Consider the following 21627-nt stretch of genomic DNA (forward strand, 5'->3'; position numbering starts at 1 on the left):
ACAATGTCAGTTTTTACCAATATCATGCAGGCCTTATCCTTGCTAAATAAATGTATTAATTTCTTTAAAAAAAATGACCCCAAACTTTTGAACTATAGTGTATAATTTTTTTTATAAATAATTTCCATATAACTTTTTAACTTTAGTTAGTGTGTAATGTTGCTGTTTGAACATAAACAACATCTGCAAAGTTACGACGCTCAAAGTTCAATGCAAAGGGAGATATTTTCTTTTAAAGAATTCTCTGTTTAAGGACTACAACAAACGGCTGGTAGGGACTACAACGAGCTTCTTCCCGGGTTAGTGACATCATAAACCCCAAAATGTACATAAACCCTGCCCCCGGGAACATGCGACAAAGGGGACAAAGCCATGTTGGGCCACTTTAGAGAAGTTGTTGTAGTAGAGTGTTGTTAACATGCTGTCATTTCACGCCGGACTGCTTCACAAATGAGCATGACAGCACATGCTAGTCAATGAGTTGAATCAACTCCACAGCAACTACATAAATTTATCCACTAACCGTTCAGAAACATCCAGTTTCATTCTAAAAGTTGTAAGTTCTTCCTGAGTCTCTCCATCAGTGTCCGACTCCGGTTTGAACAATGTAAGGCTGAACACTGTTACGACAATCCTCATTTTGGCTGCGTGAGATTCTCCAGTTTTGTTGTTGTTGAGCAACTGAAGCTGTTAAAGCTCCACCCTCTTCTCGGAGCAGCAGCTCATTTGCATTTAAAGGGACACACACAAATGGTGTGTTTTTGCTCACACCCAAATAGGGGCAAATTTGACAAGCTATAATAAATGATCTGTGGGGTATTTTGAGCTGAAACTTCACAGACACATTCTGGGGACACCAGAGACTTATATTACATCTTGTGTAAAGAGGCATAATAGGTCCCCTTTAAAGGATTAAAAACCTGTTTATTAATAACTAATTTTTCTTTTCCTTTTTCTTTTCTTTTTTTTTTTTGTTAAATAAAGTCATTGCATGTTACTTTACCTCATACTGTTATTGTGACTCTCTCCACAGGCTAACAACAGCTGGCAAGACAACACCAACCCTTCCTCCATCACCTCTCCACCAGCACCACCTGGCAGCATCCACTCCGACACCTCCAGCTAATGTAGCTCACGCTACGCCCCACACACACACACACACTTGCTCAAACTCACTCACACACACACACACAGAGCATCTCATCATCCAGTCTCGCCCGTTCTCTCCTGCTTTCGTCCTTCGCTCTAGCAGATGTCAAAGGTCTTCCATAGTCCTCGTTCCACTTTCTTCATGGTGTGCCAGGGTTCTCACGCTGAACCAGACTTTCTGAAACACACACACACACACACACACACACACACACGCTCCTCTCGAGCAAAAGACGCAGAACGTCACATTTGCTGAGGATGAGTCAGAATAAACCTCACGTCCTCTACAGCAGTCTTTGTGTGGAAAACACAAAGTCTGGACAGTCTACGCCCAACTCCACGTTACCTTTCCTGTTCCAACCTGTCACGATGGGGAATACGCAACAACTCCCTCCTTGCTTGTACCAAAGTGCTGTCAACGGTTGTCGCACCTTCCGCTCGTCGAAGAACAACCTCAGACAACTGAACCATGGAAAGCGCCATTCAGTCTGCTTTTTAATATGGTTTCCGATCGGTATCATCGCCGCTTCAGTACGCAAACCGAGCGTTTCACACGAAACAATCTGTCCTGCATTGTTCAACGTTGTGTTAAGCACAAATCCTATCGATCACACTTTGAGCTGGTGGTTGGATGGAGAGGAATCCATCTGTGTAAAGGTACGCCGGACATTTGAACACTTTAACTAGCTGATCGCGGAAGAGTTCGGCGGGAAACGTGAAAGACCTTCAGCGGAGGAGTGGCGAGTTGAAGGGCGATTGATGTGCGGTCGCCGACTACATGTTACATGTTCTTTCTCAACAGATATAAAAGAGATGTTGACATTGACCTTGTTTTTAATAGTTTAGCTACAATATTTTTTTTTTTTTTTCCTAAAGCTTTTTCGCCCCCACAATGTTGCACCAGCCACCAAATAAAAGACTCGACAGGAACTTTTCGGAAATGGGTTGGACGGATAGCTGGAGTATTCGTTTGGATTGGGACATGGGTGGGGTATTTAGAAATATTTTTAAAAGGGAAAGAAAAAAGATATTCCACTGTCTTCCATGCATGTAGGGTGTTGAGATGTTTTAGTGATTCCATTTAGCCTGACGTTTCTTTTTCTTTTCTTTCTTTTTTTTTTTTTTAAACAAAATATACTATAAAAGGAGGAGGGGGTGTAAGTAAGTAACAGACCAAATAAACAAATGAACAACTCCAGAAACAAAAACGAAACTTCATACTGCCCAGTCCAGCACTTCCAGCTGGTGTTTGGTTTCTCTAGGACTCTGGCGGTATTTTATTGATCGCACGATTTCATAACAGGCATCCGTGACACACTGACCACGTTACTCGAAAACCTTTCCGCGGAGGCCATAGCAGTTGCCAACCAATAATTCTGAGCGGATGTGAAATGTGCTTGTTACAGATATCGAGGAGTTATTTTGATGGCCTCTCATGTTACTGTGTTTGTGTGTACGGGTGTCTGTTTTATAAGGGTTGGGTTGTCTCGTCACTCACTCGTGCTTTTGAACTGATTGTATTGTACGTGCAATTGAAAGCACCTGTTCCTTGGTAAAGCATGCTGTCTTTTTTCCTTTTCTTTTTTTTTATGTCGTTGTTGCCTACGATTTCACTAAACAAAGGAACTCAGTTTTTTTTGTTTTTGTTTTTTGTTTTTTCAATCAGTTAACATAGCCAAGCAACAAGGGCTTTTCTCTCCTGTCAAATTTAACCAAAAATAAGCACTGGATGTGTTGTGATTTGAAACAGATGGACTAAAGCTTGTAGAGGAACATCAAATGAATTTCTATTTACTTTTTCCAGACAAGACAGACATGTTGTTTTGTATTCCCGGGACTTGGTTCTTTTTTTATTTTTTCCTCTCTTTTTTCCCCCCCAAGTTTACCTTTAGTCACGGAAGCACCAGGGCGTTTTGATATATGAATGGAAATTCTATATATTACACAAAGGACTAAATAACATTGAAATGTAAATTGGGGTTTTGTTTATATGTACACATGGAAAAACAAACTCTGAGGAGCTTTTCAAGCTATTATTCAGATCATTGTGTCCTCTATAGATTACTGTTAGTTATAAACATTTCATATGGATATCTCCAACTAATGCTATTACTACACCAAATTTCTTTGTTTTCTTTTCTATCAGTCATCTATGGATGTCACTGTACAGATTGTGGAATGTTTCAGTGTATTTTCTCTTTGTATGCTTTGATTTTTTTTTTTTTTTTTCGTTTTTTTATCGCTGGGGGTTTTGGATTCGCTCATGAGCAAGAGTAATATTTGTTAGTCTTTGTAATATTCATTTTAGCGTTTCAGTTACATTTTATTTGGATCGGGAGTCTCGAGTGTTATTTTTTTTGTGTGGTTTTGTCAGAGCTGGTAGCGTTTGTTTTGAGGTGCTGTGCAAATTCCCTCAGTTGATCATCATCATCACACTACTAACTGCAGAATGAGATGTTTTATTGGAGTTAAATGCATAAGCTACGTAACAAAATGATGATTTTGAACACTACATATCTGGTACATCCAGCCGTTGGCGTTCCTAAATGTCTTTTTCCCCCAAAAGCGCACCTATGACCTGTTTGGATACTCTGGATTATGATCTGAGGTGGATTCCACAGCACCTAATCAAATGCCATCAGTGTTTTTTCCCTCTATTTTTATCATTATTTTACTAGAATTGTAGTACACGCTTCCTTCTGTATTTACCATTCTCTCCCTCCTCTCTACCTCTCCTCTCTCCATTTCACTTGTATATAAACCCCACCATTTTCAGACTTGGTAGTCTGTATAAACTCCTTTTATACCTCAACTTTAGAACTGTTCTAGTGAGAGAGAAAAAAAGAAATATGAGAAAATTGTAGTGTTCCTTATTAGAAAAACAAAAACTAATAAAATAATCTAGTGTGCTTTTGAGCCTGTAGTTTTTCCTTGTTGCTGTTCATTAAGGGTCTATTTGCATGTTATGATCCGTAAAATGATCTCGTTTACGGCGGTTATGAATGAGTCTGCCATTTTCCAACGCGCTAGCCGACTGTCTCGCCCTGCCTGAATATTTATGAAGCGTAGGACAATAATACGAGGATCACAATAAATCAGACATTTTCTCCTCCTCTCAAATTGATTATGTGCTCTGTAACAACTCAGTCTGGTGGAATGAAACAAAGCCCACATTCTGCATAAAGTAAAATTAGAAACACGGCCAAACAAAACACCAGAAGTCAAAGTCATTGTGTTAGGTGGGGCCTTCGATATCAAAACAAGTAGTGCTAGTCGGTGCAAAAGTCTCTTCCACGATGCCAGGGCATTTATATGTGGTTGCTAAGATTGTTTTGTTGTCAGAATGTTGCTAGGTTTTTTCACACATTTGCATAATGCTTGCCTACTGGCTGCTTTGGCTCATCCACAAAGAAAAGTTGGGTAAGTGATTTCACCATGTCGAGGAGACACTCGCTGCGTCTGAAATTGAATACTTTCAAACTATATATATATATATATATATATATATATATATATATATATATATATATATATATATATATATATATATATATATATATATATATATATATATATATATATTCATTTTTTTATGTATGTACATTTGTAACACTGTACTTAGTATTATATTACCTTTGCATCAAATTACAAAAAACTAGTTAACGCTGCTGTGAAGGTGTTTCTAATACAGCGGCTAAGGGAGTGACGGTAAAACTGACATCTTTCCTGACAAGTTTTTTTTTCTTGCTATTTGAGCAAATTGAAACAAAAAATATATTTAATGTATTCTATCATTCACCAGGCCAACCCGGAAGTTAGCGGCGCACGTGTTCCCTCGATCGAAAGCCTATGCATTTTTCCCATAGACTTTTGGAAAATCATAAAAAATAAGCTCTGTGTTCAACAAAGGTTTATGAGACTTTCCACGTTTTGTCTATCAAGATAATCTTTACAAGTTAACACAACATTTATAGATTTTGAAGCTTAAATAAAGTGTTCGGGACTGTGCCCGGTTGCATGAAACTCCTTAAATGAGGGTTTCCCTGAGGGAGAAAAAATCCCTGAGGTAAGGGATTTCACTAAGAGCATTGCAACAAACTTCTTAACTTTCACCCTTACCTAAGTGTTTACACTAAGCGTTTCACGGTAGTTTCTGACAACATACGGCAATGATTGCAGCGGTTGCTATAGTTACTACCTCTAACAGTAAACAGAACATAACGAACCACAAAGCCAAATCCTCGCTAAAACCACATTTGTATGAATATATTTGTGCTATGGAGATATCCGCCGGGTTTGGTGCTCAATGTCATGTTCTAGTGTCGTGGTTAGACGAAGGATTGACTGGCGGTCAAACCGATATTCTCTCAATAACTGTATATCATTCATCGTCGCCAAGGGATTATTGCGATCATTAAAAACACGCCTTGGTATTTCCTCCTCTTCAATTAACACTAACGTTAAATCAGCCATCGTATTTTGAGTGTCAGTTCATTTAAGGGAGCTGTTTTGGTCCCTTAAATTTATTAAGGTGAAATGGTCGCTAAGGACTTTGTAGCAACGCTTAAGGAAACACTTGGATAATTAAGGGGAAAAACTTAATAACAGCCTTAAGTTCCTTAAGAAAACCCTTAGGGTTTTTTTCTTGCAACCCAAGTTTCACTAAGGGTACCCTTAACCTTATATTTAAGGGATTTCTTAGCTTAAGGAGTTTCATGCAACTGGGCAAAAAGCTAACAATAGGCTATAAATGGACTACAGCACACCATGGTCGCGGATCAACGTCACCACCACCAAGCTTCCTCAAACTTTATTAAAAAAACAACTTTATTTAAAAACATGCTCGCTGATTATGATCTGAGCTGTGTATGAATACTTATCCTCTTTTTCATGAGAAATGCTGTTCAAATGTCCTGTTTTTCATGATGACGTCTAAAGTCCCAGCCAAAGGAAGTAGTCCCTTTTAGCAACTTGTTAGCAGCCGCCGTTTTTAAGACACAAAGTTTAAAAAAAAAAAAATCACAAGTGGGTTATATAGTCCGATTTACTGTGGCTGCAACCAAAATCGCATACTTCCCTACTATATAGTAGGCGAAAAGCAGTATGTGACAAATATGTCTGAATTCTCAGTACTCATAAAAGTGTAGGCAAAAAGTACCTACTACTCCCAGCGAGACTCTGAAGTGTGCATGCGATGGACACTTTACTATCCCATGAGGCTACAGGAGAGTATTTGTGAATGGTTAGGTCACGTGACAAAACAACATGACTGATGTAGTATGTCTGGATTACATTCATACTATTTAGAACATAGAATGGTTAAGTAAATTCAAATTCAAATGTAGTGCCAACGCAATTTCATTACGAGGGCAAAAACATTGTATGGACTTCCAATACTGTTAACATAGGCTGCATCTGAAATTGCATACTTTCCTACTACATAGTAGGTGAAAAACAGTATGTGACAAAAGAAGTATGTCCGAATTCACAGTACTCATAAAAAAGTAGCCAAAAATACCCGGATGACCTACTACTACCAGTGAGATTCTGAAGTGTGCATGCGATGGACACTTTACAATCCCATGAGGCCACGGGAAGGGATTTGTAAATGGCAGTGATGCAACGCAACTGACCTTGTAGGTCACATGACATTGACAACATGGTGGATATAGTACATCCAAATTACATTCATACAATTTAGAACATACTTTTTTTTTAGCTATCATGAAGTAAATACTTTTTCAAATTAAGACAGTATGCGATTTCGGACGCAGCCATAGTTACCACAGATATAGCTGCACATGAAGTCTCAGGAGCCATAACCCGATTACGGTAAGTGCGTTACTTTACCATCACATGCTTGACCAATCAGAGCAGACTGGGGCTTTTCGGAAAGGTGTCTTTGAAGAGACAGGTGCTGAAACAAAAGCCCTGTCCAAATACCCACACTTGCGGTCTTAGCCACTTGAGAGCTCGTGTACGCGACAGGAAGTGCGCAAGACTGTCCCATGTCTTAAAAATGTCCAAGTGCAGTCAGTGCCCTTAATGCACACTAAACCCACACTATCTTGAATACAGCTGAGCGCTATTCTAAGCGTATCCCATCATGCATTATGTTCAGGATCTCACATGCCTCGAAATCGCAAGATGTCAGGGAAAACATATGACTAAGTTAAATTAATTATATAATACATATAATTTGGTACTAAAATATAAAGTGTTGCACATTTTATTGATGCAAAGATGAGTAGACTGTGTATTTTGTACAACAATTGCATCTGCTTTTTACCACTCAAAGAAGCACCACACTTTTAAAATGGTGTCTTATGTTAGTTACATAGCCACCACTGAACAGACATTTAGAAGTGTATTTTAAAATGCAAAGTGCCAAAAATAATGATTTTGTAAACGCTTGCATTTTTTGCAAGACTATAAGTGTGTCCCATCAGGTAATCAAAAGTTCTACACACACTTGCAGTCTTCACATCTAATTGAACACTTGAACCAAATACAGGATATACGTCATGCAAGTAGACAAGAGGTCAAGTGCCAAGACCGCAAGTGTAGGTATTTGGACAAGCCTAAAGCCTTTCAGGCAGAGGGGAAGCAATTTTTTTTTACTTTAAATCATGTAAATGTATTCTATCAGTCCTGAAAATAAAATTATCAACTTGTTAATGAGCATAATATATGGACCCTTTAAAATGAGAATCTGATTTGTTAGAAAAAAACAGCACCAAGATGGCAGTTTTAGACCTGGTATTGTTTCTGATGTGTCAGATCTCATTCCCAACCAAACAGAATGTTCCAAAAGGGCCTTTTTATGAATATTAATGATTGTGCTTTGGGAGAACAAAAACTTCCTGTGGGCAGCAGAGCAACTAACTGACACAAAAGACCCTTAATACGTCTATTGTCAGAGAGAGACAAAAACACATACCAAAACAAGCTATCAAAAATGAAGTATTTACTTTTTGTACAAGCTGTGATCATTTCACTTAGCAAATACAAAGTCATTTATTTACAAAGAGAACTTCTTTTTCTATGAAGACAATAGGCTTTGTGGAGAAATGGGCTCTAAACTGGTGGAGTTATAGCTGTTTTTCTCAGGGGGTGCCCCTGTTTTCACAGACTCAAAGCGGATGCCAGAAGGCCCCTCATGCTGGTGCATTCTTCTCCAAGGGAAGCAGAGAATGCGTTTGTAGGTGTTCCTCATGTCCTCGTCCCGAAACGAGTAGATGATAGGGTTCACCAGAGAGTTACACTCAGCCAGAACCAGGCAGTACTTTTCATATTTAAGAACCTCACATTTATTGCAACTCAGACCATCCAGTAAGAGAATCACCAGACCCGGCGTCCAACAGATCACAAAGGCACCTGCAGAGAAATAAGATCACGAAAGAAAGTGTCAGTGAGTGCAAAGGTACAGTGTGGTTTACAATTTAAAAACCACTGCAGCATGCAAAAGAAATGCATCATCTTGCGAAACGCTTTATCCAGTAAATGTGGAATCGTACTGTGAGCGATTAACATTTGTGGGCGATGAGATTACACAACATAAAAGGTGCAATTTTCACATGCACAGACAAATCTGTGAGTGAGGTTCACACAGTTTTCAATGCAATTTCAGTTTAATAACTCAAATGTAATGTAAAAATTAACAGTAATACCTTGCAATAAGGTAAATTTGTTAATGCATTAGGTGTCACAAACTAACAATGACCAATATTTTTGCCAGCATTTAATTCGTTCAAAAGTTTGGGGTCAGCCTCAGATGTCACGCCCACGGACCGTTGGCTGAACGTCTGATGCATATGGCACACTTCACTGGAAACACTTCAGGAGTTTTGAAATCGTCATCTGGTTGATTAATTTCCACAGAATGCCCAGGAGAGATGTTGTTGCGTTTTTTAAAGGTCTGCCTGGAAACTAATCAAGCAGCAACATCCCCCAGTTTCTCTTAAAGCCAATACTAGTGACTTAAACTGCAATTCATTGACTGGCCGTTAGGGACAGGCTCCAAAAGAGCGCAGCATCTTATTGACCCACATGTTAAAATGCCCAACTTTACAGCAGAAAAAAAACATGTTTACAAATTGTGGTTTTGGTCTATACTGCTAATTTTGCCCTTCATGACTCTGAGTGGGGTGAATTTTTTTATAACTCCCATTTAAATTATATTAAGCCTTAAAATTCGGCATAATTAAGAGCGTGGTCACTTGATTGACAGGTGGATTGTGTGGATGTCTATGAGCCATCACACTACCTCAGCTAATTCCAATCGCTGAATTTGGCATCTCAGCCATGTTTGTTTTTGTTTTTTTCAGGATTATTTTATTAGATGTGCATCTGTGTACATGTGCACACATGCGAAAGATAAACAGAACACATGTTGTTGGATCGTGGCATTGGCTAAAAGTTTTGTTTGTGAGATTTACTACAATGACAATGGCGGGAGGATATAAAACTCTGACAGCACTGCTTGGATATTATAACTAAAATTGCTGCATTTTGAAAAATTATACTTTGGACGCGTGCTCATTTGTTTGTGAGATATATATACACATGATCATATACAGTTTTACAACATAAACGCTGCTCAGGTTGCATAATTTCTAGAAGAACGATGATGGAGAGCAGATCATTCAGAAGAAATGTGATGCAAACAATGGATAATATATCAATATTTCATGGATTTAACGGTTTTGTGGACAAAAGGCACTGTTTTTTGTTTTTCAATAGACACTCATGGACATTTTACCCAAGTGCCACCGATTGGATTCATCTCGTGATCGCTATTTCATTATAAAGATATGGAGTCTTGTTTTGATTTTGTGTGTTGTCATTTGCACATCCGACGCAAATTACAATTACTGGTGCTGGAGCATCTATATCGTTAAAAAAAAGACACCGTAGATTGACAGTAAACCTATAGATATAACTTATCTTTATTAATATTTTAGATAGTATCTAAGATAGCTCTTTTGCCTGCTAACATGATCACGTCGTAGGTGGGTGTGGTTTCAGCAACCAGGCACCTCAGTTCCAACCACATCCCACCTCTTTGCCCATTTTCAGTTTTCCGAGAGTAACGTGCGGTGACGCGCTGCTAAGATGGCAGCGGCCTCATTTTCGCATTTTTTTACAGTCTATGAAACTAATGCTGTGATGCCAATTCCCCTCATAGAATAAGAACGCTGTCGTGTTTACAACTGTGATAACAAGCGCTTACCAGGATCAACTAAACACTGGATTTTCAAAAGAATGTGAAGTTCGCGGCTCCATTGTTGCAGTAAACTTTCACAATGTTCTTGAATGAATAATTTATTAGATGCACTCTGGTCTGTTATTGTAGGGACATCGACTTTACATTTTCACGCCCCTAAACATGACGTAGAACAAAACGAACTGTGATTGGTTGTGTTACATGTCAGTCAAATGTCTTCTTGGGTGGTTCTTGAAAGCTGCGATAGAGTCCAGACCTTCTGCCGTCAGTCTGACGCTCTGGCTACACGAGACTAGGGGTCAGTAAAACACTTTTATTCAGCAAGGATGCATGAAAGACAATCAAAAGCGAAAGCAATGACTATTATAATGTTAAAATGTTTTTTTTTTTTTTTTTTGCCATCACAGGAATAAATTTTAAAAAATAAATATATATATATATATATATATATATATATATATATATATATATATATATATATATATATATATATATATATATATATATATATATATATATAGGGAAATTATAGTATTTGGGGAAATAACTTTAAAAAGTAATGCAATATTACAATTTTATGTTTTTATGTTACTCCCTAAAAAAAAGTAACTTTTTTTCTATTACGTTACTTTTGCAATACTTTTTCTCATCTGGGCTGTTTGTTTGTTTTTATAATAACAAAAAAATGTTTATTTTTGGCAAATGTAAAGGCCCTTTCACAACAAAAGTGAAATAAATAAGCCTCAGGCTGAAGGAAATGCAAATTCATGTCTGTACAGTAGAGGGCGCAACTCAAACAAACCATTCAGCTGTGCCGCTATTCTGGAATAAACAGAAGAATAGGATACAGGAGAAGTAAAGCTGCCATTTCGTGCTCTCTGAATTATCTTAAATACGAGTTTCCTAAGTAAAAATTGCATAAGAACGCCCTCCCATTTGGAAACTTGAATGATGAGCTCTTAATCACGACTTACGAAGTGGGAATTATCAACTTTCCGATAGCACGTGAGGGCAGCATAAATGTATGTTCACATTTAGTCTAGAATAACCATCATGTGTACTCAGCGCCTCTGCACTCCTGATTTCTCTCAACATGGGGACAGGAGAGCTGTCAGTCAATAAATGGGAAAACAAAGCAGATATTTTGTTGTAAACTTAAAAGTAATACGTTACTTTACTGGTTACTTGAAAAAAGTAATCTGATTACGTAGCTTGCATTATTTGTAATGCGTTACCCCCAACACTCTCTGTGTGTAACTAACCACTGATTAGAAAAAATAACTTAATTTATGCAACAAAAAATAAAAAATGTATTAGTACATGTAGAAATTAACATTAACCAAGATTAATAAATGCTGTACAATTTCATTGTAAGTTTGATACCTAATGCATTAACTCATGTTAACAAATGAAAGGGTTAGTTTACCCAAAAATGAAAATAACTACATGTTTACTCACCCTCAAGTCATCCTAGTTGTATATGACTGTCTTCTTTCAGACAAACACAATCAGAGTTATATTTAAAAATATCCTTAGTCCTCCAAGGTTTATCATAGTTGTGTATGGTAGCCCAAATTCTAATAAAGGCCTTCTGAAGTGAATCGATGTGTTTGTGTAAAATGAGTATCCTTTTTTATAACTTGCCATGATGTTCTACACTACGTCAAGGTGTTGTGTACTATGTCACGGAAGTGAATGCTTTTTGGACGTACATCAAATGCGTATTGCTGTCATGCCAGAAGCTCGTTATTTTACTCTAAGTTTTAAATAAAGATACTTATTTTACACAAACGCATCGATTCGCTTCAAAGTCCTTTATTAACCCGCTGGAGTCATATGATTCATTTTTTTTTATTTTTATGGATGGCAGGCTGCATTTTTCCTGTCTTCAGAATTTGGGCCTCCATTCACAACCATTATAAACCTTGGAGGACTAAGGATATCTTTAAGTATATCTCTGATTGTGTTTGTCTGAAAGATGATAGTCAAAAACACCTAGAATGGCTTTAGGGTGAGTATATCGTAGAATCATTTTCATTTTTGGGTGAACTATCCCTTTAACTCTTATTGTATCAATAGTAGTGACATATTTTAAAATTATTAAAATATGAAAAATATTTTTGTATACAAAATGTTTATATTTATAGGTATTTAAAGTATTTTTATACAAATAAAAAAAAAGGTTTAATAAATAAATATGACCGCATTATGTTTTACAACCTTAACTAATCTTTCCTTGTAATAAAAAGTTTAATTAAAGTAGTCAATCATTACTATAGTATAATGCATAAATTCCATTTGCTTTTATGGACAGTACTTATATTACTCAAAAGCACCATGTGCTCAGAAATCTCAACCCACAGCCTTAGGGTAACTTAAATAACTGATTCCTGGTTAAGGTGCAAAACAAGCAAGCGCTTGACAAGCAAATCTGTGCGAAACCGGTTTGGTAAACTTGTTTTTGGGTTGACAGACTTGTTTTTTCCCCCTAAAACAAGATAACAGTACTTCTCTATACAGTTGGAGATACAAAAAAGGCATCTTCATTTCCTAAATAAATGATTTCACTCAGACGGAGTAATCTCACAAACGCCCAAAGTCTACATAAGAGTCAAGGCCTTACCCAGAATCATGGACATGGTCTTCATGAGGCTGATAACAGTCTGATTGTGCGAGGGCTGATCCGTGTGAGGGGACATCAGTCGACTCCGGCGGCGAACGTAGATGAAGATGTGCGTGTAGACGGCCACCATGATGAAAAAGGCCAGGAGGTTGAGGATGGCCCAGAACACTAGGAAGCTGCGGGAATACAGCGGCGCTACCGTGCAGCAGGTTTTCATGTCACAAACACAGTTCCAGCCCATGGTGGGCACCAGACCCATGACGACGGCCACCGACCAAATAAAAACTATCAGCATCACCACACGCCACTTGGTCATGGTGCTGTGCAGCTGCATGGTGAAGATTGTCTGATGGCGCTCCACTGCCACCGCCAGCAGGTTGACCACAGAGGCGGTCAGGCTCATATTGATCAAAGCTCCTCGGACGAACCACTGTTCCATACTCAGATTGATGGTCCACGGCCCTGTGTGGAACACGAGGAAGAGATACGACATGCCGGCGAAGAGGTCCGCAGCTGCCATGTTCCCAAGTAAGTAATAAATGGGAAAGTGGAACTGTCGGTTGATGATGATGGCCGCTATGACCAACATGTTCGCCAGAATAATCAAGACACAAATCGGGAGCCCGAGACCGACCACCACATAGTCATGTGTGCGCCAGTCAGGGCTGATGTACTTGCCAGTCTTGTTGTAGAAGTACAGCACTGAATAGTTATAAGCCTCGCAGCTATTGAATAACATTATTATAGACGTTCATGTAAATCACTTGAGCTGTTCAGTTGTTGCCAGTTTTCCCTGATGCTGTAATCCTAATGATGCTATCAGTCACCATTGGAAATTATGCTTATCAAAATATGTCCCAATGTTGCTGCTTACAAGGTGTGTCTTTTATTGTTTTCCAACCCTACAACACAGGAAGCATGAGGACAACAGCATTATTTGTCCATACAAGTCCAAGACAAGTGAAAAAGTTAATTTTTAACAAGGGTATCGATAGAGGAAACGATACTAAAGTATTCTTCATTAGACACATTGATTTCAAGGCATATTAAAAACTGAACGCAAAGTAAAACGGAGGAATGACGTTTTGCCCCATTACATTCTCAGCTGTATAGTTTATTACTGAACATGCACGTTTTGAGAAGTAACCTTAACAGAACGAGAACTAAGACTAGTTGTGGTTAATGAAATGTTCAATGAAACCTGGACGCAACAAATGCAGTGCAGAAAAACACACGGAATTTATTAGCCCCTGCAGTGTTACAGTTTGGCTCGGTGGTCAACACAAAAAACAACTGCTACTTTCTTCTAAAATGACACTAGAAAACACACTTACCGTTGCCAGAGTTTCAGAGGAAGCAAAGAAAACACGCATAACAGCAGCTCAGACAGAGCTGGCCGTGTGTCGATGTTTCTTGGCACTCGGGAGCTCGCCGGAAACGCTCATCTGGCGGAGCTCGAGGAGAAATAAACGCGTGAAGAGCAACTGAGATCGGCCGAGATCCGATGATCCCACCTCCCTGAAACCTGATTTGATGAAACCACTCCCTGAAGATCCAATGAACACGACACTATTGCTTAAAACATTTGATGACAGCTTTAGAAAGTGGATATTTTATATCGTTTCCCAGAATCTCTGGCACAGATGTATGGCAAGCCGTTTTTATATTTATTCCGTAATCCAGTGGTGACTTTACTAGATTTCATGTTAGTTTCATTAGATAGTACTTATTTAGTTACAACTATTAGAATAGTTAGAGCGTCAGTATTAACGTTTACCAGTTTAATTAAATTATAAAGTAGATATTAAAGGGTTAGTTCACCCAAAAATGTAAATTCTGTCATTTATTACTCAACCTCATGTCGTTCCACACCCGTAAGACCTTCGTTCATCTTCAGAACACAAATTAAGATGTTTTTGATGAAATCCGATGGCTCCGTGAGGCCTGCATAGCCAGCAATGACATTCCGCCAAACTGCTGAAATCACGTGACTTTGGCACTCCGAACTGCTGATTTGACACAAAAGATTCATAACGCTCTGAAGCTTCCAGAAGCAGTGTTTTGAAATCGGCCATCACTAAATAAGTTGTTATTTTGTTGTTGTTTTGGCGCACCAAAAATATTCTCGTCGCTTTATAATATTGATATTGAACCACGGTACTCACATGAACTGATTTAAATATGTTTTTAGTACATTAATGGATCTTGAGAGAGGAAATGTCATTGCTCCCTATGCAGGCCTCACTAAGCCATCGGATTTCAACTAAAATATCTTAATTTGTGTTCTGAAGATGAATGAAGGTCTTATGGGTGTGGAACGACATGAGGGTGAGTAATAAATGACAGAATTTACATTTTTGGGTGAACTAACCCTTTAAGACAGGTAAAAAAAAAAAAAAATGTCACTAGAAACAACATGGAAAGATAGTCTCCTAATGAAAAGTTCCTGGTACAAAACAGATTAAATACCAGCATCAATTTGAATATGTTGTCAAAAATGAATAGTTGATATCTGATCCACAGATCCTCATAGAATTCAATAGCAAAAATTCACAACTTGCTACCAGTAAAAACGAAATGTTACTTATATGTATTTTTCATCACTACTGGAATAAGTCCTAATAACATTAAAATATATGGTATTTAGGAATAACCCTTATGAGAATTAACAATGGTTTTATTATAGTACAAGTGTAGTAAAGTGTTTTTTTTAGGGATTGATTACATTTGTATAACCACACATTTTTTTTAACCATAAATACCATGGTTAAATTATGGTTCCTGTAGCAAAAGCATGTTTAATTTGTGGTTACTGGTTTAACTAATAACCATGTTTTTGTGTTTTTTTTTTTATTTGGAGAAAAACTTAAGGAAAGTGGTATATAGCTTGCCATATGAGGTGAACACAAAACGAAAGTGGCAAAGAAATTGAATTAAAAATGGTGTGGACTTGTTAAAGAGTTCGCAACAAAATTTATTTTCATTTAGAATTTATTTATTTATTTATTTATTTTACACAAAACAATATAAAACAAAAACATAAATTAAGCAGAATGTCCTGCTCAGACTGTCTGGCTCCAAAATCATAATAAAACCATTAAATATCATATAAGTACCATAAAACTATTACAAAAGTAGTCTGTATGACCCATGAACTATATTCAATGTCTTCCAAAGTAATATTTTATGTGTGAAATAGACTTGAAGTTTGAGCTATTAATAGAAATAAATGTTACCCATGACAGACTAAAAGGGTCTCGAAAGAATGCTAACTGCATTGTGTAACAAAGGTTTCTACTTTTAACTGTGACGTATCATAATCATAAGTTCAGTTTGCATCATCCTCAAGAATCTGGGCTTTTCTCTATGAGAATTTGTTTATTGTTGTCACTAATGCTGGGATAATTCAACACATTAAGCAGTTAAAAGCCATCCAATACTCACAGGAATGCAAAACCCCCAAAAAATGGAACAAACATATCAGGCATTTTGATGTAGTTATACAGAATTTTATCACACTAAATTAAACAGATTGTAATAAGTGACAGGCTACACATTTTTGATAATTATGTTGGATTTTCAGTTAAACAGCTTGCAGGAAAGACCTTATAGTGCAGGTATGATATATTATTTGTCAAAGAGTCTTGAACTGAAGATCTCATAAAAGTATTATCAAGGAACAAATATGTATAAGTTGAATTTATAATTAAACCTTTAGAACAATAGTTTCAAATATTTACTGAGATAACAAATTGTACAAGATAAATGTTCTCCCTCACCTTTGTGAAACAGTGTACTGAACAGATCTTAATCCAATCAGGTTTTATTTTTGCTTGTTTTTAATTAACATAAGACAAATCAGACTAAAGGCAAGTAGTTATTTTTTTCAGAGAAAATCTGAAACCTTGCTGGAGCCAGTATCTAAAAAAAAAATCTTTACACCAAATGAACCAGAGGCAATCAATGATTGTGTTTTATGATGTCTTTATCCAGAACAAAGTCCCATATGAGTTTGTTGACTATCTCAGGTTGATCCTGCTGAACCCAGTGGCTGCATTCGGGAATAGTGTGAATGACGACTGGACCTCTTACATAAGGCCTTGTTCCACCGGACATGCCCTCTACTAGTACATTGTCTGCCTCACCCCAAATTAACATGCAGGGCACACCAACCTCCTGATGCTTGTACAGAGTGTTACTGTAGAAAGAGAGGTGCATAGAATAACCACTTTAAGAAATATACTGCAGTTTAAGCCCATGAAGTAGAAAAGGAAGTGTGATGTGTTTTAAACCTGAGGAGAGAGCGGAAGTAGTTCAGAGGGGCTGTGAGACCTCCGGGCTGGGACAGCCGGTACAGGTAACCCTCCAGCTGGGACTCAGTCAGTCTTCTGTCTTTGTTCTTGATGCCCAGATTCTTGCCACAAAATAGACTTCGAACCAACTATGCACATGACCAGTGTTGGGGAAAGTTACTTTTAAAAGTAATGCATTGCAATATTGAGTTACTCCCTAAAATGTAACTAAATGCGTTAGTTACTTTTTATGGAAAGTACTTTACGTTACTTTTGCATTACATTTTCACACTTGCGCTGGGTTTGCTTGTTTGTTTTTATAATAACAAGGCAAATGTAAAGGCCATTTCACACCAAAAAGTGAAAAGAAAAATCCTCAGGTTGAAGGAAATGCAAATTCAGACCTGTACAGTAGAGGGCGCAGCTCAAACAAAGCTTTCAAACAATGCAGAATAATAGGAAGCAGTACAATTTAGTTCTACTTAAGCAATAAAAACAAAAAGATGAAACACAAATGTGATGTTTATCTAAAGTCATATTTGCTTATTAGTATGGCTGAATTGTATTATCGAATGTCAGCAGCAAAGACATGGGTTAATAAAGGGAGATTAAATACATGAAGTATATTAGTATTAGTTAACATCTTTAACATATTGCAGGTTTCCGTAATATTCTGAGTTTGCATTTTGAGGACTAATGTTTTTGTGCAAGCATGCTGAGTAAATGTATGCTCACATTTAGTCTCGAACTACAATCATCATGTTTACACAGCGCTCACAACACCTCTGCACTTACGATTTTCTCAAAATGAGTTCATGTGGTGTGAGTCAATAAAAAGGAGAGAAAAAGTAACTTGAGTTACATATCTGAAAATGTATTTATTTTGTTGTAAATTCAAAAGCAACGTGTTTCTTTAACCGTTACTTGAAAAATAATCTGATTACGTAACTCGCGTTACTTGTAATGTATTACCCCCAACACTGCACATGACAGAAAAGAGCTGTAACTATAACGCTGCATTCACACGGGGCGTCAGCATCAACGCTTGAGGGAGGGCGTGTCTGAAGCTTGTGTTGACGTGACCGTTATAGTGATAACAGCCAATCACATTACTTTCCGGTGTTGCACAAACGCAATTGGCTAGAAACTGCTCTAGGGAATTTGCATAGGGCGATCTGATTGGATGACGCCTGCGTTGGCACTTGAAAAGTTGAGAAATCTTCAACTTCTGGCGCTTGCAACGCGAGTGAAGCGACGCGACGGAACCCACAATTCAGTTCGGCAACGCGTGACGTCACCCATTCAAAGTAAATGAGATGCCCTGTGTGAATGCAGCGTAAGGCCTGTTTCACACATAGACTGTAACGCTGCATTCACACGGGGCGCCGGCGTTAACGCTTCTCATTTACAGTTCGGGTGACGTCACGCGTTGCCGAACTGAATTGTGGGTTCCGTCGCGTCGCTTCACTCGCGTTGCAAGCGGCAGAAGTTGAAGATTTCTCAAGCGCCAACGCAGGAGTCAACCAATCAGATGGCCCTATGCAAATTCCCTAGAGCAGTCGCTAGCCAACTGCGTTCGTGCAACACCGGAAAGTAATGTGATTGGCTGTAATCACTATAACGGTCGCGTCAACACAAGCTTCAGACACGCCCTCCCTCAAGCGTTGACGCTGACGCCCCGTGTGAATGCAGCTTAAGCGTAAGTGGCGCGTGAGCAGCGCGTATTTTTTCGGCGTGCATGTTAACCAACGGATGCATTCACACAGGCAGCAGGAGCAGCGCGTAGGCGTCAAGCAGGAGCGTCGCGTCAGCAGAGTGTTCACAAAGTGTTCAAAATGTACATAATAAGCATATCTAATTTGTTTTAACAAGAATTTGAGTATGACAGAAAAGAAAATTAAGAATCAAAAATAATTATAGAAGATTTACCCATTTAAACTTGTTTTTAATTATTCAGTTTGGGTTAAAGTATGGTGTATTATAAAAAACTAAAGTAAACTAGCCAGAAAATATGATATATATAAACATTATTTTGCAGCATACCCAGATCAAACCAGAGTTTGCTGTCTTTTTTCACCGAGTTTGCTGTCTTGTAAACATGTGCACACGTCAGATGATGTAAAACACAAAACTTACCTCATTCGTGTGCAGTAGGAGATGACACGAGGTTTTTATTAATTAATTTTTTTTTATTTATGTATTTACGTTTATATGAGAATGTTGTACACCTCCCCATGTTAACAAACTTTCAAGACTATCAAGTTTATAAATGACCAACTTATAAAAACAAATTTATAGCTGTCTTTGTAAAGAAATGGTCACTTTATATGCAGCTTCGAGCCGCTGCTGTGACACTGTACAAACGCTTCCAGTGTGAATACTCGCTCACGCTTGCAGTGTGAAACAGGCGTGAGACTGACGACAGGAAGTTACCCAGAACTGGTATTAGTATTTCCTGTTATCGTACAAAACAAGTGTTACAACAGAAAACAAAGGTTAAACAGTCAGAGTGCATAGAGAGTGGAATGATAAAAGTGTTACCTTAAAATCTTCAAGAGACAAAACTATTTCGGGCAGCAGTGGTAACTGAAAGAAACATGCATGTCCTGAGCGCAACAGCTGAGAAGGTCTTCTCAAAACAGCATCTGGGTTTTACAGAAAAAAAAGTAAAAATTTCAGTTCAGAATCAGAGCAGTGTTACGAAACAGAAGTGAAACGATAAGCTGTCTGGCAGGTCACAGAAGAAATATGCACTCGTACCCAGCCATGAGGCAGGATGAGGGGCGTTCATGACGATGAGAAGTTGCACCATGTCTGGCCGCTCCAGAGCAAAATGCCATGCCAGCATCCCACCCCAGTCATGGCCCACCAATATACAACTCGTGTGACCTGTAATTAAACAAATGTCATTCCAGTGCATTTATTGTCTAAGGCAGTCATTTCTCACACTGTGATATATAATCAGTAAGTAGGCCTACCCAATTCATCGATGGTGTCTCTGATGTCATATAAGAGTGTCTGCAGTGAGTATTCCTCCAGCTGGACGGGTGCATCTGAATCTCCACAGCCACGCAGATCTAGCGCCACCGTGTGGTAATGGCGACTGAATTCATGTAATTGGTAACGCCAAGAGTACCTGCAGGTCATATTTTATTGTGTTTTGCTCTGAATTAAAAGTTTTGCTGATTCCCTATGTAAATTTAAAAGAAACAAAAAAGCAATTTAAATATTCCGGATATTAAATAAGATTATAAAGTTACCTGTGAACCTGTGAAAACGAAAGTAAAGCAATATTTTTTCTTTAAAGTAATTTATTTTATTTTGTTTATTTAGTTATTTTATGTATTATCTGTTTACTTTGTCAATACTCTATGTCCCTCGTACAAAGTCAATTGTTCTATTAATTGTTAATTTCAACTTTCAGTATATGTTAATAGATTGAATGTTAATTGTTGTTACTTGAAAACTTAAAAAATGAATGAATGAATGAATGAATTACATAAAAAAGACCTGCAGGTCATATTGATACTAGAACATAGAATATACATAGAAACTCTGACTTGCTTTATATATATTTTTTCTTCATATGCTAAATGTGCTTTAAATAAATATTGTTGTCGTTGATATTTAATATTAGAAAATGATTAGTCCCTGTCCTTGATTCTGATTGGTCAATAGCTGTGTTTCATTCACGATAAACCACGGCTATGACCGCTTCACCCAATGGTTCTGTGTATCACTACACAACACCCTTAGCAACCACTCTTAGCAACGTAAACTGTGTGTTCTCAATTGATATTGTTCAATGAAGCTTACTGTTTTATGTAGAAAAGTATTGTAAGAGAGAGATCGAGTGAGGGAGTTTATTACCTGCATTCAGATTTAGCATTTTCCTTCAGGTCAGTCCTATGTTCATAATAAAAAATCTGTTTCAATGTCCAATGTATTATCTTGTCCTTTTAACAGTTAAGGGGTTTTCCCGTGACTGACAGTCGCTAGTCAAAGCATTTGTCAGTTGCGTCTTTTTCCTTGTTCACAACAATTCAGTCTTTTCAATGTAAAAGTCTTCGCTACTGACTGACACACTCATAAAGACAGTCTTTGCCGCCATCTAATGGTGTAATAATGTAACTTCTGTTGCTGTTCACGGTCAGGGACTATTTTTTCCGGCGAAAGGAAGACTTTAGTAAGAGTTCTTCATGAAAGTTGCATTGATACATATTTTTGTATTATGTGGTAACCATATTATAAAAGCAATAAGCTACTCGAGGCTAGTGCTGTATGGTGAATAAGTCACAGCTGAAGGGGTTGTAGGTACTCTGCTTTGCATCGTACCT

At 37.9% G+C, this 21627-nt stretch overlaps 3 protein-coding genes across 6 annotated transcripts in view; 1 reads left to right on the top strand and 2 right to left on the bottom strand.

The window, feature by feature from the left end:
* The window catches only part of pbx4 (pre-B-cell leukemia transcription factor 4), a 48982-nt gene extending 44917 nt beyond the window's left edge, over nt 1-4065 (top strand). For all 4 annotated transcript variants that reach the window (XM_048188486.1, XM_048188477.1, XM_048188461.1 and 1 more), the window contains one exon: nt 1034-4065. In XM_048188486.1, coding sequence (XP_048044443.1) covers nt 1034-1126 — 93 coding nt within the window. In that variant the 3' untranslated portion in view covers nt 1127-4065. The remainder of the gene's footprint in view (nt 1-1033) is intronic.
* Nucleotides 4066-8099: 4034 nt separating this feature from the next.
* On the bottom strand, nt 8100-14556 carry lpar2a (lysophosphatidic acid receptor 2a). Its single transcript, XM_048188513.1, has 3 exons — nt 14333-14556; nt 12999-13900; nt 8100-8526 (listed from the first exon to the last, which is right to left on the bottom strand). Exons 2-3 carry the CDS (start codon nt 13735-13737, stop codon nt 8192-8194), a joined length of 1074 nt encoding a protein of 357 aa, XP_048044470.1. The 5' UTR covers nt 13738-13900; nt 14333-14556; the 3' UTR covers nt 8100-8191.
* Nucleotides 14557-15971: 1415 nt separating this feature from the next.
* The window catches only part of LOC125267150 (epoxide hydrolase 4), a 6973-nt gene continuing 1317 nt past the window's right edge, over nt 15972-21627 (bottom strand). The window contains exons 3-7 of the mRNA XM_048188498.1: nt 20269-20426; nt 20051-20179; nt 19832-19935; nt 17291-17439; nt 15972-17196 (exon numbers count right to left, since the gene is read on the bottom strand). Coding sequence (XP_048044455.1) covers nt 16959-17196; nt 17291-17439; nt 19832-19935; nt 20051-20179; nt 20269-20426 — 778 coding nt within the window. The 3' untranslated portion in view covers nt 15972-16958. The remainder of the gene's footprint in view (nt 17197-17290; nt 17440-19831; nt 19936-20050; nt 20180-20268; nt 20427-21627) is intronic.

This window comes from Megalobrama amblycephala, linkage group LG1 (genome assembly GCF_018812025.1).
Source record: "Megalobrama amblycephala isolate DHTTF-2021 linkage group LG1, ASM1881202v1, whole genome shotgun sequence".
Lineage (NCBI taxonomy): Eukaryota > Metazoa > Chordata > Actinopteri > Cypriniformes > Xenocyprididae > Megalobrama > Megalobrama amblycephala.

Bases quoted from the DNA above. Each gene is read 5' to 3' on its own strand.
- lpar2a (XM_048188513.1), bottom strand. From the start codon at position 13,737: ATGTTATTCAATAGCTGCGAGGCTTATAACTATTCAGTGCTGTACTTC. The intron at 8,527-12,998 runs GTAAGGCCTTGA...ATTTCTCTGCAG, and splicing joins GACCATGTCCATGATTCTGG to GTGCCTTTGTGATCTGTTGG.